This window comes from Rhinatrema bivittatum, chromosome 12 (assembly GCF_901001135.1).
Source record: "Rhinatrema bivittatum chromosome 12, aRhiBiv1.1, whole genome shotgun sequence".
Classification (NCBI taxonomy): Eukaryota; Metazoa; Chordata; class Amphibia; order Gymnophiona; family Rhinatrematidae; genus Rhinatrema; species Rhinatrema bivittatum.
This window is the reverse complement of record NC_042626.1, coordinates 52,682,804-52,700,866: the sequence shown is the minus strand read 5'-3', so window position 1 is coordinate 52,700,866 and position 18,063 is coordinate 52,682,804. Positions and strand designations below refer to the sequence as shown.

The 18,063-nt window shown below is 46.0% G+C and overlaps 1 protein-coding gene across 1 annotated transcript in view; it reads left to right on the top strand.

Annotated features, from left to right (window-relative positions):
- The first annotated feature begins 902 nt into the window (after positions 1-902).
- Positions 903-18,063, top strand: part of VAT1 (vesicle amine transport 1) — a 33,664-nt gene continuing 16,503 nt past the window's right edge. The window contains exons 1-2 of the mRNA XM_029572704.1: positions 903-1,309; positions 17,635-17,842. Of these exons, the coding sequence (XP_029428564.1) occupies positions 938-1,309; positions 17,635-17,842 (580 nt within the window). The 5' untranslated portion in view covers positions 903-937. The remainder of the gene's footprint in view (positions 1,310-17,634; positions 17,843-18,063) is intronic.

Sequence of the window (18,063 nt, the reverse complement as noted above, 5' to 3'; positions counted from 1 at the left end):
AAAAAAAAGTAATGTTCAACTACCATGAATAAATGTGGTCCATGGTGAAGACAGGTTAGGTTGGGATGGAGTGGACCATATATATACTTGAATAGTAAGCAGACTCCTGTTTGGGTGGAGCCAAGAGACATTCAATACCTGAAATGTACTCAAGATCAAAGGGGAAAAAAAGGGCAAACACTATTGCCTCCTCAAGAATAAGATTTAAAAAATCAGGTTGGAGTTTCACAGTAAAGAAAAGGCAAACAATGTGGTTTATTGTAAGCATTTGAAGTCAAAATGGGCTGAACATTTTATCCAGCATTATTTAAGTACCTGAATCAATCCGTTGTGAAGTGCGGAAAAAGCGGAATAAATAAAAACATAAAAATAAATAATTTATCTAAAAAAAATTTATATTCTGCCTTTCTAAAAAATGATCAAAGCAAATTACAATATAGTAAACATATATACATATTGATGTCAATAATATATATTATATAGTCTGTAGGGTTTATTAGTTAAAACCGCTTCCATAATGTTTTGATATGCCTAAATAAACAAAGTTTGAAACAGGTTGGAGAGGGCATGGATGAGGTTAATTATTTGGGGCCGGATGTAAGGGTCCCCATCCACTCCCCAGTTTGTGCCTATAGGGAAAATGACTTCTGCCTGCCGTGTGAACGGTGCCTTGGACGTCAAAATCTGGACCCAAAGAAGGCAGAAGATGGCTAGCAGGGATCCAGTCCTGGCGATCTGAGACCGAACGGACCGCAATGATGTACTTACCGCGCCGGGGGTGTGGGAGGGGGCAGGGCTGCTGCCCCTTTAAGGCCGGGCGCTATAAAGGCAGCGGGCGGCTCCAGGCGCCGGGTTTTGCGCTTGTCCCTCGCTGCTGGAGCACAGCTGTCTGCACCGCTGCAAGAAACCAAACCCCCCTCCACTATAGCAAGCAGGCATGTCCGGAGAGGCGGCGGCAGCAGCAGCGCCAGCTCCTCAGCTCCCCGAGGAGCAGAAAAGGGAGGAGAACAAGGAGGAAGAAGTGGCGGCGGCGGTGGCTGAGGAGCCACAGCCGCCCGAGCCTACCTACAAGTGCCTAATGCTCGCCGCCCACGGGGGCTATGATAAGGTGAAGCTGCAGGTCCGCAAGGGCTTGCCCGCCCCCGGCCCCGGCCAGCTGCTCGTGCGGGTCCGGGCCTGCGGCCTCAACTTCGCCGACCTGATGGCCCGCCAGGGTCTCTACGATCGCCTGCCCGCGCTGCCCACTGCCCTGGGCATGGAGTGCTCGGGGGAGGTGGAGGCCGTGGGCGAGGGAGTCACCGACAGGAAGGTGGGTACCGGAGAGCCGCGTGCATGCGATCGCTGTATCTCCGTTATGGAGCCGCTTTAGCAAGATACAAAAAATGCAATTAAATAAGATGATTTTTCTGTCTTGTGCACGCTTGCAAAGCCCCCAATCGGTGCTAGTTCTGCCCTGTGCACGAGTGATGCGGATGGGGGCTTAGATTTGCTTAAAAAAAGCGTAGAGTGAAAATGGGGTGTGGGTGGTAGGATCAGACGTGTAAAAAAAACCCAAACTTTACAATAAAGCTCGGCAGCGATCTTGGAGCGCACGATCTTGACTCATTTGCTGAGGGATTCATTTTGTGAAGATACCGAGGAGGGTCTAAAAGTTCAGTCTGTGCCTTGTCGCTGTTTCTGTAAGATTTTCTGGAGTATATCGGCAGCTTTGAACCTAGTGACGCCCCAGCCCCCCTCCCCCCTAATTTGCTGGTGGCGGGGCACAGTGGGAGCATTATTTTATGCCCCCCGCCCGTCTCATGCAGAACAGTTATTCCATTCTTTAAGCCACCGCCCATGGGGCTATTGAGTGGAGAAAACAATGTGGCCGGCTCTGCGCATGCGCACTTGATGGTTGTCCTGCCCCGCTGCGACTCGTCTTTACCCCTGAACTGGACCCCCTTCTGCAAAATTATTATTATGCTAATTAAAGTAAAAAAAAAATTGGTCGTCATGAAAGCGTGACAGATCATTTTTCACTAAGCATCTTATAGCGAGATGGGGTTGCAGTTCTAATGTACTTGTTTCATACTCACGAAACAGCTCAATTTAATAGACTATTTATGAAATATATTCGTATCTTTAGATGCTGGGCATTAAATCACTGCAAGGATATCTGTCTGAGCTGATCAAGGCCACTCTCTTTCCGTAGTGGAAGGGAGAGATTATGCAGGAGCCATTCCAGCAAGTGGTGGAAGTAAAGATGAGATCATAATAAGTAAATGAGGACGGAAAGGCACAAATGGGTTCTCCAGTTTGCACAGCAAGGTGTTTTATGGTTAGAGCTGCTGGGTAGCCCTTATGTCTGGTTTTGCTCAATAATCTGCTACCTGTGGGGCACTTACAACAGACTAGAACAGACTCTGTATCTTATAGGTGTGCCCCTCAAAGGAGTCAGCTGTGATCTAATGCTGACGGACTTGTGGAATCGCTCTTAAACCGGATTGACCACTCCCATGGGTTCTAGAGAGCTGCCCCTCGGTCCTGGTCTTACCTCCTTCCTGCTGCATGACACCAGCTCTTACACTCCTGCTTTCCTGTGACAGTTCCTTGTGGGAAAGCTTTGTTTCTCCTGGACACGTTTTCACAGTCTGCTGTGCTTCCCCCCCCCCCCCGTGACTGCATGACCTAATCGAGGCATAGTGCTGCCTTCCCCCCCTGACTGCATGACCTAATGGAGGCATAGTGCTGCCTTCCCCCCTGTCTGCATGACCTAATCGAGGCATAGTGCTGCCTTCCCCCCCTGACTGCATGACCTAATCGAGGCATAGTGCTGCCTTCCCCCCCTGACTGCATGACCTAATCGAGGCATAGTGCTGCCTTCCCCCCTGTCTGCATGACCTAATCGAGGCATAGTGCTGCCTTCCCCCCTGTCTGCATGACCTAATCGAGGCATAGTGCTGCCTTCCCCCCTGACTGCATGACCTAATGGAGGCATAGTGCTGCCTTCCCCCCTGTCTGCATGACCTAATCGAGGCATAGTGCTGCCTTCCCCCCCTGTCTGCATGACCTAATCGAGGCATAGTGCTGCCTTCCCCCCTGTCTGCATGACCTAATCGAGGCATAGTGCTGCCTTGCCACTTGCAGGGTCTGTCCCCGATCTCTTTCAGGGAGTGAGAGGGTCAGGTGGCTGACTGTGTGATATGGACTCGAGTATGGGAGTAGTTCTCCCCCCTGTAACTGCACCACCCACAGAACTTTGTGGGTTCTGTCTAAACACTTTCTAGTACTTATACTGCAGACCCTTCTGTATCTGACTTTACCCTCTCCTTTACCAAGGATAAGGTCCCCTGCTTCTACCATGGAGGTGGATCTTTTTTGGCCTGGTAGCTTCTCCTCAGGTCAGTTGGAACTCATCCTGAGATCTGGCTCCAGGCCTTCATTTGTGGCTTCCTGGGGATTTACCTCTATTCCCCCCTGCACCAGCTCCGCCAATCCATCTCGGTGGCAGCCCTTAGCCAGGGGGCTGCCGTAGCAAACCGCTCGCTCCAGTTCCTGGTTTAATCTGGACCCTAAATCTAGTCACTGGCTGTTACCATGGTGATGCCGTCGCAGCTCCTGTGGGGGAGTCTGCCAGTCTCTGAGGCGTCTTGGCCCTTACCTGCCCCAGGAGCTGCGTCTGGGTCCCCTCGTACGTGAGGTGCTGCTAAGCTGGCCTGAGCCCTGCCTCGCTGAACTCTTAACCCTGTTTCCACCTCCTCCACTAAGATATTGCTTTCTTGTGTTAATCTTTAAACAGTTAAAAAAAAACAAAACCAAAGCAAAATGTAGCCACCATTTAATATTTCTCAAGCCCTTAAAGGGACTTCAAGAGAAAGTAGCAAGCTACATGTTATCAGCAAGTCACTGTCCAAGAGAACCTTAAGATGGCCTTAAACTCTTACCTGCCAACTTGTTGGAGTGGCTCCAGCCTTCAAAAATGCAGAAACTTGTGTTGGTTACCTTGCTCTGATCAGGGGCTTTTAAAATCCCTAGTGATGCCACCCTGTGAATAACACAACCTCTTGAGCCAGACTGTCATTCCCCCGATGCTAAACACGTAGGCTCTGACAGGGAAAAGCCCCTTCAGACACAGCTTGTTCCTCCTGCTGGGGTCCTGTATTAGTTTCAAAAGTTAATCTTAAGAGCACAGTCCATGTGTCCCACAGACCCACAAGATTGTCCTTAATTGCTTGCTCCTAGTAAGGGAAACTGGATTCTACCCCACCATGTGGCCCGTTACATTGCTAATCAAGTAATGTCCTAACACTTTTTTTCTTAGGGTAAAAACCTGGGGCACAGGTAAAACCTCAAGATGTTCCTCCTTCTGGATTCACACTGCTGAAGCTCTGGCTTGTCCGGCTTCAATTGTGCTTTGCATTCCCATCTTACTGGGAGCTTGGCCTAAGGTCCAGGAGTTGCCAGAGGCCCCACTGCAAGCAGCATGAGCTCTAGCTTCTCATGGGGCTGATCAACTGACCTGGGCTCTGCGTGGCTTGCGTTCTGCTGCTTGGGGTAGCCACACCACTTTCAGAAGCTGATGCAGCTTCTAAAGCCTTGGGTTGCACCAGTCTTGTGGTGGTGGGGGGTGTCTGGTACTTCAGGCTGAGAGTGATTTTTCACCGCAGTTGATGGCAGCCACCAAGACACGTCCTAGATTCACAGGCTTCTGCTTCCTTTGGATCCATTGCACTGGTGAGGTTGCTTTCTGACTCCATATGGCTGTGCACTAGGATATGCACTAGGATAGCTGACCACCTAGTAGGACTAGAGGGGTGTGACTTCTTGCCTCAGACTTCATCAAGTGGCCACCAGTTTATTTGTAAATGTCTTCTATATTTTCTTATCTATCTTTTTCTCTAAATCTGTCCTTGTATGTAGAATTCATGGTATAAATCCTGCACCCTTTGTAGCTGTCTCTGAATGCATCCAAAGATGTAACCTTAGCACAAGGCAGTACTCAAGAGCATAAGAAATTGCCATACTGGGTCAGACAGGGTCCATCAAGCCCAGCATCCTGTTTCCAATCTAGGTTACAAGTACCTGGTAAATACCCAAACATTAAGTAGATCCCATGCTACTAATGCCAGTAATGGCAGTGTCTGTTCCTAAGTCAAACTTGATAGCTTATGGACATCTCCCCCACGAACTTAGCCAAAACACTTTTAAACACAACTAAGCTAACTGTTTCAACCACATTCTCTGGAAACGAATTCTAGATTTTAATTATGTATAGAGTACACATTTTTCTCAGATTTTAAGTATGGTACTCCCTAACTTCAGGGAGTGCCCCCCTAGTACTTGTATTATCTGAGAGTAAATTAAATTCACACTTACCTGTTCAAGTCCTTGAAGATTTTGAGGTCTATATCCCCCCTCAGCTCTTTTTTTGTTTTTCCCTCCCAGTTGAACAGCCCTAACCTTCCTAGTCCTTTCTCATAGGGGAGCTGTTCCATGCCTGTTTTGGTCCCCCTTCTCAGTACCTCCTTTTGTGCACCTAAATCTTGAGATACAATAACCAGAATTGCATGTAGTCTCATCATGGAGAGAGAGGCATTTACATTCCATTTTATTCACTATTCCCTTCCTAATTCCCAACTGTTTGCTTTTATTGACAGCTGCAGCACACTGAGCTGATTTCAATGTATTGTCCACTGGCAACCAGATCTTTTTCCTGGGTTGAAACTCCTAACATGAAAAATCATGTAACTACATTGTAGGATATTTTTCCTATATGCATCACCTTGCATTTCTCCACACTAAACGTCATCTGCTATTTGCATGCCCAGTCTTCCAGGCCTACACAGGGGTAAGACATGCTATGACTTACCCTGCTGCTGCTAACTTCTACCAGAACTCACACAGTGGATTCCATCTGTTCTTTGAGGTACAAGAATAGTTTTTAGATGCTGTTGACAAGAATTAAACCCTGCTAACTTATGAAAAGGTTGCAGCTGAATTGGAAAGCTTTGCTAGCTGCCTCATGCCTTAATGCGGTAAGCGTAAAATAAGCTGTAACCAGTCTTTTATAGTCACTTGTATTTAAAATATGGCTTGGTGCTTACACTCATGCTATAAGCTTTCAGAAATATTGTGAAACCAGGACGTGGGAGCCTTCCAGTCTGGGGCTCTGGGAAAACCTTCAGAAGGACAAGCCACAGTTGCCTGGCCCCAGTGAGACAGGCATGAACGCATCTTTCACCAGTATCAATAATGGAATTAAACGGAATGATATCACTTCTATAAAGACTGACATGGCTGCAGGTGCCATAACTGCTCCCTAGCCTGCTGGTGTGCTGTCCTCAAGTTTGCTTCCATGTGCTTTTCTGTCTAGTTCCTTGAGCTCACCCAATTGACCCTATAAAAAAGGGGCGGGGGGTTTGTATAACTCAACAATTTGATTTTTCCTTGGTTTGATATTTTTACCCACTAGCATTTCAGACCTGCTATGAGCAATAGATGAGAAACTTAAGTTGCCATACTGGGTCAAACCAAGGGTCCATCATGCCCAGCATCCTGTTTCCAACAGTGGCCAATCCAGGCTACGAGTACCTGGCAAGTACCCAAACATTAAATAAATCCCATTCTACCAATGCCAGTAGCAGTGGCTATTCTGTAAGCCAACTTAACTTTTTGATAAGTTCCTGGAGAAGTCCATACTTTTTTAAACCCAGCTACACTTAACTGCTCATCTTCCTAGCTAAACTCTTGTATTCATCCTAAGGGGTCGTCCAGAAGGGTTTTGTGGACCCTGGGAGTTCAGACCCCAGGCTGGGAACCAATGCCTTAGTGGTGGTTTTTTTTTTTTTTAGGCCAAATCTGTGTTCAGTTCTGGAGACCGTATCTCCAAAGGGACAGGATGGAGGCTGTCCAGAGAAGGGTGACCAAAAAGGTGGAAGGTCTTCATAAAAATGACTTGAGGAGAGATTGAATAAACTAAATATATATACCCTGGGGGAGAGGAGCAGGGGGATATGATACAGACCTTCAGATACTTGAAAGGTTTTAATGAGCCATGGTTGTCAACAAACCTTTTCCTTTGGGGGAAAAAAATCAGAACAAGGAGGTCACGATTTGAAGCTCCAGGGAGGAAGACTCAGAACCAATGTCGTGAAGTATTTCTTCATGGAGAAGTGGTGGATGCCTGGAACACCCTTCTGGAGGAAGTGATGAAGACTAAAACTGTGAAGGATTTCAAAGGGGCGTGGGATAAACAGTGTGGATCCATAAAGGCTCGAGGATGGGGGTGGAGTACTGGAATGGAGGCTATTACCTGGTGATACTACCCTTACTCAATAAGCCTTCGCAAGGTTAATGCAACTCCAACATTGCTCTCGCCTTCCGTGGCAAGGGGAAATGTGGAAAAGAGGATTTGCATTCAGGCAACAACCAACAAGGACTGACCTTCACAATCTGGGTAAAATAAGTGTGGGGGTAGCTGCTTATTACGGCTGTTAATACCCTAAACAAATTAAGCCTGATACATCACTTTGAATGCATATACAGCACTGCTCTTTGCTTCAACAGCAGGGGGAAATATGGAAAACAGGATTTACATTAGACAACATCCAACAAGGCATTGATCTGTGCAGTCTGGGTAACCAAGCATCGGGGTAACTTGCTTGATGTGGCGGTTACTACCCTTAACCATTCAGCCTTATGCTCACCTTTGATGCAATTCCAACATTACTGTCTGCATCAATGGCAGGGGGTGGCAGGAAATTTGAATCAGTTACCAGCAAGGGCCCTGAACTTGGTGGTTGGTGAAACAGATAAGTATGGGAAAATAAGTGTGGGAGCTTGCTGGGCAGACTGGATGGGCCGATTGGTCTTTCTGCCATCATTTCTATGTTTTACTGGCTTAGTCTGGAAAAAGCCAACTGAGTGGTATTCACTGTTTTAAAAGCCAGTATAGCTTCAACAGTTTGAAATAAACGTGAAGTACCCCAGATCATTCTGTATGGGCACCAATAACTTTCTTAAGCACCGTCTTCAGCGGCACATGTAGCCTCCAAGTGAGAAGTCAAGTCTGACTTGGGTCACTGCTGGTCACCTGCTCTGTGACAAGGGCCGAGTCTTGACAGAACTGTAGGACACTTTGGAGTAGCAAAATAAAGAACGCAAAAGATTATTTAACGAAAGAGCCCTGATTTTTCAGTAACCAAAGTACTGAAATGGTCAGCCCAGGAATTTTGCATTGTTCTTCCCACTTAGTGCAGTGTAACAAGTTAAGAACCGCACCACAGCTGACCTTTCCTCTAGAGGTGAGTTGTGTGAATTGTAGGGCCGAAGCTGACCTATTGACCAGTTGGGTTTTCAGGATATCTGTAAGGAATGTGCATGGTGAACAGCTTTATTTATTTTCATGCTTTGATCTCCTGTACCCTCACGATGGCTATTCCGAATCTGACTGGCTGTGGAGTCCCAGGACAGCTTTGGGAAGCTCTGGCTTAATGTGGGCTTGACTAGGTGACCTTTTCAGCTGCTTCATACCTTCTAGATCTAGAAGTTGTAGGTCTTGGCCATACTCGACATTTGGTGCTCACTGGAATAAAAATGAGTGACTGGCAAGGACCACTCTGCTCACTTGTCATTGTAAAACCTACTGTACCCATTTTCCCTTCATCTACCCAGAGTATTGAGGCAATCAATATTCATGCACTCCAGGTGCCATCCAATCTTCCTCAAACTCCATTCATTTGCTTTTCCTTGAAGTATTTATTTTATTGAGACACTTTATATACCATCGTTCCATGTATAGATCACAACAGGTTACAAAAGTAACATTCGTGCTATAAATTAGCAAATGACTGTTTTTTAGAGCAGCAAGTTCTTAAACAGGAATTACTATAAATCAGAGGCATTCTAATACATAAACATACTAGATATTATATTTATTTATAATATCTTTATAATATATTTATAATATATAATAATAAATATAATATAATATTTATTTATAATATAATAGATATTATTCACCCCCACCTCCTTTATTCTGGAGCAAGTGTTCCAACCCTGTCCAAGTAACCCCTCATTGAGCATTCCACATATTTCCAATAAATATGCATTAGACAATGAAGGATGAAGGAAATGCATGCAAGTCTTTTGCATGATCATTCAGCATCTTCTGAAACAGAGTAGGGGTACTCGGACAGAACTCTTTTTAGTTCTGAAGCCTTATGGCAGGCCCTGCACTGGTCTGAGTTGCCTTTCAAGCTGCCCTATTCCTCAAATGTCCTGCAAATCATGGTGAGGACCAGAAGTGTTACATGGGAGGGGGAGGGGGTGCCTCCATCTGAAGGTCAGGAAGGAGAAAGGGATGCATGGGCCTCCATTTTGACCTGGCCCTCTAACTCCCTCCCCCCCCCCCCCCCATTCTGGGTGTGTTGTGTGTAGAGATGGCTTTGACAGTGAGGGCCACTACAGCACCCGGAGGAGAGGGCCTGAGACAGTGGCTGCCTACCAGGGACTACCCACCCCAACCAGTCCTGGTTGCATTCAAGGAATAAGCAAAGGGAACCATACAAGAAACTAAAGCAGACACAGGGAGATCAAGCACCCAGTGCAGTTAGCTGCCGTATGAATGTGGGAAGATGGGCTGCAGACAAAGAGCCTTTCATCCTTCAAGGCTCATCTGCATGCTGGCTTTTTCATCCAGTGGCAAACAAGATTTTTCCTCTCAAAAGATGAACTGTCTTTGTACTTTGTCCAGAGGCTTTGTCTTCATGGGCTAATCAGGGATTTGATTATCTGGCTGCCTTTCAGGTACCCAGCATAAATGATTGATTGCACTTCTTTTGGGTCTCACTCAATGAAACCAAACGTCTCTTCTGACACCTTCTACATCTGATGGCAATGGCCTTTTTCTTTAGGTACTGGGAGTGTAAGCTCAGGTTCTATATTAATGCTGCATTTTAACACTTAGGGCTTTTGTTCCTCACTTGGTCAGCTTCGTGACCCTGCTTTTGTTGTACTGTTCGGTAGAATTTTTTTCAATCAACATTCAATGTGTACATACATGGGGGATAGAAAGCTGCCCCTTATGACTATCCAGAGATTTAACTAGCTTTCTTGGTGGTGCAGCTCAGTAAAGCCTTTTGAGGTGCTGTGAGGCTTAAGGCTTGGGTGTAGGTTTTTTCTTTTTTTTTTTCTAGGGCTGAGGAGGGTTTTCACTCTATCAATTCTAAGATGCAAATGTTTGTTCCACTTTTGGGTTAAGATGCCTTCCCTGTGGCTGTGCTAGAATTGTACATACCACAGACAGGCAAGACTACCCTGTCTTTCAGCAACCTTACAAAAAATGTGTTCAGGGAGGGTTACATCGCAATGCAGTTGTAGCACGCTGTAGCCTTCATTTTGGAGGTGGGGGAGGGCGTTGCTTAGTGGGGTACCTTGGCCTTGCAGGGAGGTGGTGATAGGGGATGACCCCTTCTGGTATTGGGTGGGGGGGGGGGGGTTCTTCACTTTCTGAATACTCGGCATGCAGGAGGGTGGTCTGCATTTTGAGTAGGGCGCAGGAGGCCATGGAGTCTGTAAGTGACAGGCACATGTTAGTTCAGTCTTGTGACCTCACCTGGCACACAACGGAGGTCTGGTGCTTGCTGTCAAAGGTTCTCTCTTTCAGGGAATGGTGTTCAGACACCTTGAAGTAGCTCAGCTCCATTTTTATTTTAAACCTCATGGATGTGCTTTCCAATGGGCTCTCCCAAATCTGACAGCGGTTGGTGCTTGCTGGCTGGCACCTCTCAGTGGGAGGGTTGGGGGAGACTTTCATTCACTCGGCTGCTCCTGCCCCCAAAAGACCAGGCTTCTCCGGGACTACAAAGTCTATAAGTACTTCACAGCCACAGACCCTTTTTTCCCCTAATACTCAAAAGTTAAGTGCATGTGATGTAATACCAGACAAGTAGAAGTTCCCATGTACTTGGCATCTGCTTTTTCTGCTGGTGCAAGTCCTAGGGCAAGGCAGATGCAATCTGTGCATAGAAACTTAGTATGGCCTATCCAGTCTGCCCAGTCACTCAACTAATTTAGCTTTATAATTCCCCCTCACTCTCAGGTCCCCTCTATTTATTTATCCCATGCTTGCTTGAATTCAGATATGGTTTCTCTGCCACCTCCACTGGGAGGCTGTTCCATTTATGCACCATACTCTGTAAATAAATATTTCCTATTTACTCCTGAGTCCTACCCCCTTCCACCCTCATTCTAGAGCCTCCTTTCTGTTGAAAGAGGCTAACTTCCTGTGCATGGAAACATCTGATATCTGAATGATTCTCATATCTCCCCTATCTTGCCTTTCCTTTAGGGTATGCATGTTTATCCCTTAAACACATGGGGATAGATTATAGAATGAAAACCATCAACCATTTCATAGCCACTCTCTGGACAGACTCCGCCCTGTTTATATCCTTTTGAAGGTGCAGTCTCCAGAACTGTACACAGTATTCCAAGTGAGGCCTCACCAGGGACCTATACAGGGGCAATATCGCCTCCCTTTTTCTGCTGACCATTCCTCTCCCTATGCAGCCAATCATTTTTCTGGCTCTTACTGTCACTTTATTCACCTGTATGGCCTCCTGCATTTAGGATGTGAAAGGCCCAAAGCCTGCTCTCTTCAATCTGGTTAAATGTGGTTGTGCTATAGAACCCCCATACGTTTTAGCCAATCTGAGGGCAAGCTGGAGATGGCCAGTTGACCTGACTAAATAGCAATGGAATTGGCCTTTGGGGGTCTGCCACTGAATGAAGAAAAATCCATATTCCTTACCAAGATACTAAACCCAGCTGAAAAATGCCAAACGTCACAGATGTTAGCTTGGGGCAAAGTGGGGTAGACACAAGTCGGGCCTTGTTTAAGTTATGATGCAGCAAGGTAAATTAATCTCTAGCAAATGCCTGCTTCTCTGCTCTTATGTAAGTCTAAGGACTTGGCCCCAGCAGGACCAGTTGCAGTTGCCAGTAAAACATGGGTCATGATTCAGAAGGGTCCTGTGCTCTTAAATGTGGATGCCAACCTTACTGGGATAATGTTAATCAACATAATTGCCGAGCTTTGCAAAGGCAAGAAACTCTTAAAATCCAGCGCCCGGGCAGCCGTCTTTTCTCACCTCTACAAATGGCAAGAACCTGTGAATGCTTTACTGCATGGCTCATGGTGCAGATACTGGCAGGGCAACAAACTGAGGTCCCAGTACAAAACTATTTCATAAACAAGCTAAAACTTTGTCTGTAACAGTAACATCTGTTCCACTGCACATGTCAAGCCGTAAACTAAACAGGATAGAATAGAATTTTTTTGCTTAATGTTCAGGGAAGCAACTACTGAAGCTGGGTAAGCTCTTGGCTTGGGCGTTTGACTGTCATGTGTTGCTTGCAAGCTGCCTGGAGAATCTCGGGGGGAGAGACTCTCTAAAACTTAACAGAAGGCAAAACAAAATGAAATGTAAAAGCCTCTTCATACTGGCAAGGATACTTTTATTTATTTATTTTTTTCCCAATATTCAGCAGTGTTACTAGCTTCCACCTAGGAGAGGTCATAACGAGGGTACTGCATGGAGGATTTGGGTTTTTTTTGTTGTGAACCTTTCCATGCTTGTGCCCAAGGCAAACTATAATTCAGGTATAGAAGGTATTCCCTGCCCTAGAGATGGCTTCATCTAAGATGGTACCTGGGGCAGTGGAGGCAAAGTGACTTGCCCCAGATAACAAGGACAATAGATGAGACTTATCCCCCGCCCCCCAGCTTCCTTGGTACTCACTCTGCCACTTCCCCACTCCCCTGAGGGGCAGCTGGAAGGCTGCAAGCCTCACACTAGTGTCACAGCACACGTTAGCTTTAACAGAATGTGGTATAAAACATCCCCTTTGAGGGAGTCTGTACTGTACTATCAGACATATCTGTTAATCCTTAATTAGCAACCATGCCTGAAATGAGTCTGGATTGAAGCAAATTGGCCGGTCTGAGACACATTCTGCTTTTTGCCAGCAGTAAGGCACGTTGCAAGATGCAGTACACTTTAGTGGTACAGAGTCCTAAAAAGCTGCTTACAAATATTTAGTGCAGCTGCAGGAGCCACAAACTGGTCACATTTTTCAGGATACCTGCAACCAATGTGCATGAGACTTGCATGCAAATTCCTCATGCATATTAATTGTGGATATCCTCATGCATATTGGTGGCTCTTGAGGCACAGGAAACCATTTGCCATCCCAGACAGTGGCAGTGAATTCTGAATACTAGCCTGATTCTGGAGTGTCGTTCTTAGTTCCCCTTTCTTTTTGTCCCAGTAGATCAGTGGCATTCACTCCTGCCCTCAAGGGCCACCAGGCGGTTGAGTTTTCAGAATAACCCTAATGAATATGCATGAGTTCCTTGTCTCTGCCTTCCTTGTATCCAAATATGCATATTCATTAGGGTTATTCTGAAAACCCAGCCTATTGGCAGGCCTCAAGGGCTGGGAGTGAATATCACTGCAGTATGTGTGGTTCATTGTTTGGCTAGATGGGCACTTTTTTTTTCTCTTTTGGGATCTCATCCTTTCATGAAACATTCATATCTTTCATAAGTGAGACCTAAACCAGGTTCTTATCAGATTCAGAGTACTGAGTGCAGCTTAAGCACTGAACAGCTGTGCCATGAAACTTAAATTACAGTAGATCTTCTGATTCTAACAACTTAAAACCAAGAACCTACCTAATCTAAGTCTCCAAGCAGATAACTTGGCTGTCATCTGACTAGCAAAAAACATTTCTGGGCATAGTTTCTGCTGATGCAGTTCATGGCTTGGCTAGGACTGATGGGCAGAGCTCCAGTGCTTGGTGGATATGTGCCAAGTGGGACGTGAGGAGTTTGGCCTCAAATGAGACCAAATAGTAAAAAGGTGATGTAATAGCACTCTGTTTTATTTTTGCAGTGTATGCTTGCATGGAGGATTTCGGCTCAGCTGGTTCTTTTGAGCCACTCCTGCTGTTGGGTCAACTTCTCCAAGCAGGTCCTACACGCATCTGTAGCTGAATGAAGGACACTTGTAAAAGTCTCAAGTCTTGACACTCCTGGTGCACTTTCTCAAATGTACTGCAGTTTTGTTTTTAAGTATATAAATGTTGAACCTAGATAACGACTTGACTTCCCCTCCCACCACCAGACACCTCTTGTCTGCACTCCCTGGTGTTAAACCTGAATTATCTGGGGAGAACTTTCCCTCTGCTTAAGCAGAGGTCCTACAACTTCACTGTGACCTTGCTCCAGTAGAGCTGGCTGTGCCCAATTCTTGTACAGCAAAGGAACTTGTCCAGAAAACATGAAGGCAGTGGCTCCTCAACACTTTATCTTCTGCAGCGATGGCTTTGTACCATTTCAATGCCTTTGTGTAGGATTTCCCCACTTTAGAAAGAATCAGATCGCAACTTGGTGATTACATTTTTAACCATTGTACCAGTAACAGATCTGACGCTCACTGAGCAGGCTAGATCAGGCATCCATGGATATTCTTGCCACGTTTCAGGTGGATTCCTTGGAATGTTCTAGAGCAGTGTTGCCCGAGACATGCCTACATTAACAAATGTATTGCTCACCAATCTTCATGGCACAGGTGGTAGACATGGGAGAGGACTCATGGCCAAAGAGCAAGGGAAGCATGAAAAGCCCCCAATGTTTAATTGCAGGGAGAGAAGGGCCAGATGTGCACCCTCATCAATGGACCAGCTCCCTCCAAACACGTGCAGGAGGAGGGAGAAGCTGGTGTACTCTGGATAGCAGTTTACCCTCGCTGCCATGTGTGGCTTCTAGAGCCTCTCCAGTGGCTGCTGCTCTCCAACATGGAGTCATATTAGTGATCAAGTGCATCACTCTTGCTAGGCTTCACAGGCTGGAGAGACTCTGTTCAGGGCAGGGAATAAGGTGCTGTGTGCATAGCATGTTGCACATCAGGGCCCAGCTATCCAGGCCTTGCATGCTGCCCATTAACTGCCACATACCGGGGCTCATCCTCTGGCTATGAAGGAAACTCAGTGCATGTCAGGAGCTCCTACATGTGTTAGGAGCCATTGCTGGTGCTTCTGGGTGCTGGCATCAGTGGTGACTTTTTTTTTTTTTCCCAAAGTACACCTGATCAGGTCTGAAGGAATGCCAGTGCGCTAGGTCTCTGGCTGGGGGAAACTCTGCCAGAGTGCAGAATTGTGGGTGTCCTACTTCTGCCTGCTGTTGGCCAAGTGGCTGTGACTAGTGGGGGTTCTCTTGTTCAGGAATTGATGGGATTGCACAGATCTCGGTCTACCTAAAACCCCCTCCCCTACACACAACCCAAACAGGAAAAGAAGGCAACTTAAGCAGCAATGTATGATGGCATCGGAAGTGGGGGACTGAAATCCATAGACTTTCCTGTGGATTAAGGCTGAACAGCTGAGGGCCTGGAGCTTTTCAAAAGGTGACTCACTTTCAAGTGCATGATGGGGTTACAGCTTTCTGTAACTTAATTCAACTTGCAGGTATGTCATTAGCTAGAGTAATTCTTTCCTCTTCAGACTGGTTTTAGTCTGGAGACAATAGATCTCATAGAATGAGGGCAGATGAGGCTCCATGGGTCCAGGTAGTCTCTGCCCAGTGTCACTACTTGGTGCAGCAATGCCATAAACACTTGATCTGTCTTCCTCTTGAATGTTTTACCTCCACTGGGAGACTGATGTATATGCCACCTTCCGAATAAGAATATTTTCAAACAGCTCCCCCCTGACAGGACCTCTATCTGTTTTTCTGCAAGGAAAAACTTTGCAGCCTGAACATTTATTCCATGGAGGTATTCAAATGTTCCCCCCCCCCCCCCCCCCCAGGGTATTATGGTCAGGTTCAGTCATCTGAGGGTTCTTGGTGCAAACCCAGCACAGCTTTTGATAGCCCTTCTCAAGGCCCAAGCTCCAGAGTTCTGCCCCATAAGTTGCTTGCTGGACTCCTATGCAGCCATCATGCTGACCAAGCAAGTTCATGAATGATGAAAAGGAGAGCCACACTCCTAGTCCAAACCATGGCCAGTGGGAAATAGATGAGCACTGACATTTGAGTCTTATAGAGGACCTTGTGCACTCCTAAAACAGTATTGCTCGGTTCTTCTCACATATGGGTACCAGCCATGAAACAGGTGGGGCCCTTATTCCTGGGTTTCAGGGGCCTTTAGTGATAATTGCCAGCAGGGAATTTGTACCCTTCCAATGGCAGCAAGCCAGAGAGGGGGGGGAGGCCTTTTACACGTTTTGAGGAATTGTTAAACTACTGACAGCTTAATTACACTTTAGTGTGTGCTTTATTGGGTGGGTGGAAGAGGGGCTAGGTGGCTTAGGCTGGCCACAAGGATGGTCTTTCACCTCTGGGCATCCAGCCAAATCTGGCCAGTAGTGAGACTTGAATGATGGTAGCTAAATGCTGATTGCCTCTGAGTATTGAAGAATTAATTAACTTTGAAACTGTTGAAGTTTATCCTAAATGACTGACTGTATAGGAGTGCCGCTGAGGTGGGTTTTAGCTGATTAGCTGAACGTGTGTTCCTAATGGGTGGGTGTTTTTATCAATCTTGCACTTCCTTTGGATCAAATTTTAAAGCCAACCTGCAGTGGAGAATTTTTCTGAGCTTTGAAAAACATGTTAGGAGGGAAAAGCCCACCTTCAGATCTGCTCTCCAGTAATCGTTGATTTTTGCATCCATTGTATCTTTTAAGAGGGCCTCTTGCTGAAATTGCAGGATCTGCTCAATTGTATAAAGATGTATCCAGTATCTGCACATAACATTCAGGGTCATCTTAAACTTTGTATTTAACTGCATCTATCCGAAAGGGACATAAATGCTTTGTACTGTTGGTGCAGATGGCTGGAAGGGTTAGAATATATTTAGGCTTTAACTATTAATTCTCCAGTATATGGCAGTAGCTGCTACCATGCTTGCTGGTGCTTAGCTCATGGCTGATGGTCTGACCTGGCAGTCTGAAATTTAAATTCTGTGCCACAAAGTTCAGTAAACATACCTATATCTTTTTTTGTAACATGTAAGATTTGTGAAGTGAGAGGCCTATGGAAGTAATGTCTGTCTTGAATGGCCTCACTTCCAAAAAGATGTGGACATTTTAGACTGCCTGCTCTCCTAGCTTTCTACATAGTAGTGGAAGTTGGGCAGACAAGGACCATCTAGCCTGCCAATGCTGGTCAATACATTTTTAGAAAAAATGTTGAAGGATGTGGACTCTCAGCCTAGACAAGACAGCAGACATAGAAACATTTGGACTGAACGGGATGGGGGATCAGGACCCCATGTTCTCTAGGAAGACAGGGAAACCACTTCTTCTAAGGTAGATGTACATTGGGTGTTTTTTCAGTCAGTCGAGCTGATGTGCCTCCCATTTTATCTATGGGTGGGGAGGCCTGTACCTACTTTCAAACAAGGTAGGTGAGTTAACCATTTCAGCTCCAAGTACCACCACCTTTACTCGGTGAGGTTATCTGAATGTCAATTTCAGCTTGACTGTTCTGGTAATGAGGCACTTGGTGTCTTCAGAAATGACTGAACTCTGCATCAGGATGTTCACATGAACTTTTTCTGCTCCTCTCTCTCTCTCTCTGGTTTTTAGGTTGGTGATAAGGTGATGGTGCTGAACAGGGCAGGACTCTGGCAGGAGGTGGTGGTTATCAAAGCCGACCATTCATTTATCATGCCCGAAGGAATGAGCTTTGAAGAAGCAGCTGCCTTCCTGGTGAACTACATCACTGCTTACATGATCCTCTTTGACTTCGGGCATCTCAGGCCTAGTCAGAGCATTCTTATCCATATGGCAGCAGGTAATGATTGTATTTCTCTAGTATAACAAGCTTTTTTTTTTTTTCAGGACAGACCTATGGTGTCTGGATAAAGTCTTTTCACCTCTCATTGCAAAGAATGCAGGAAGCTTTGCACTTGGCCTTCTAGCTTACAATTAATTTCTTTTAGGCTTTCAAGAGTTGCCTTCATTCTGAAACTCTACTTTGCTATTGCCTCATGACAGAAGAATCAAAGGCTGAAA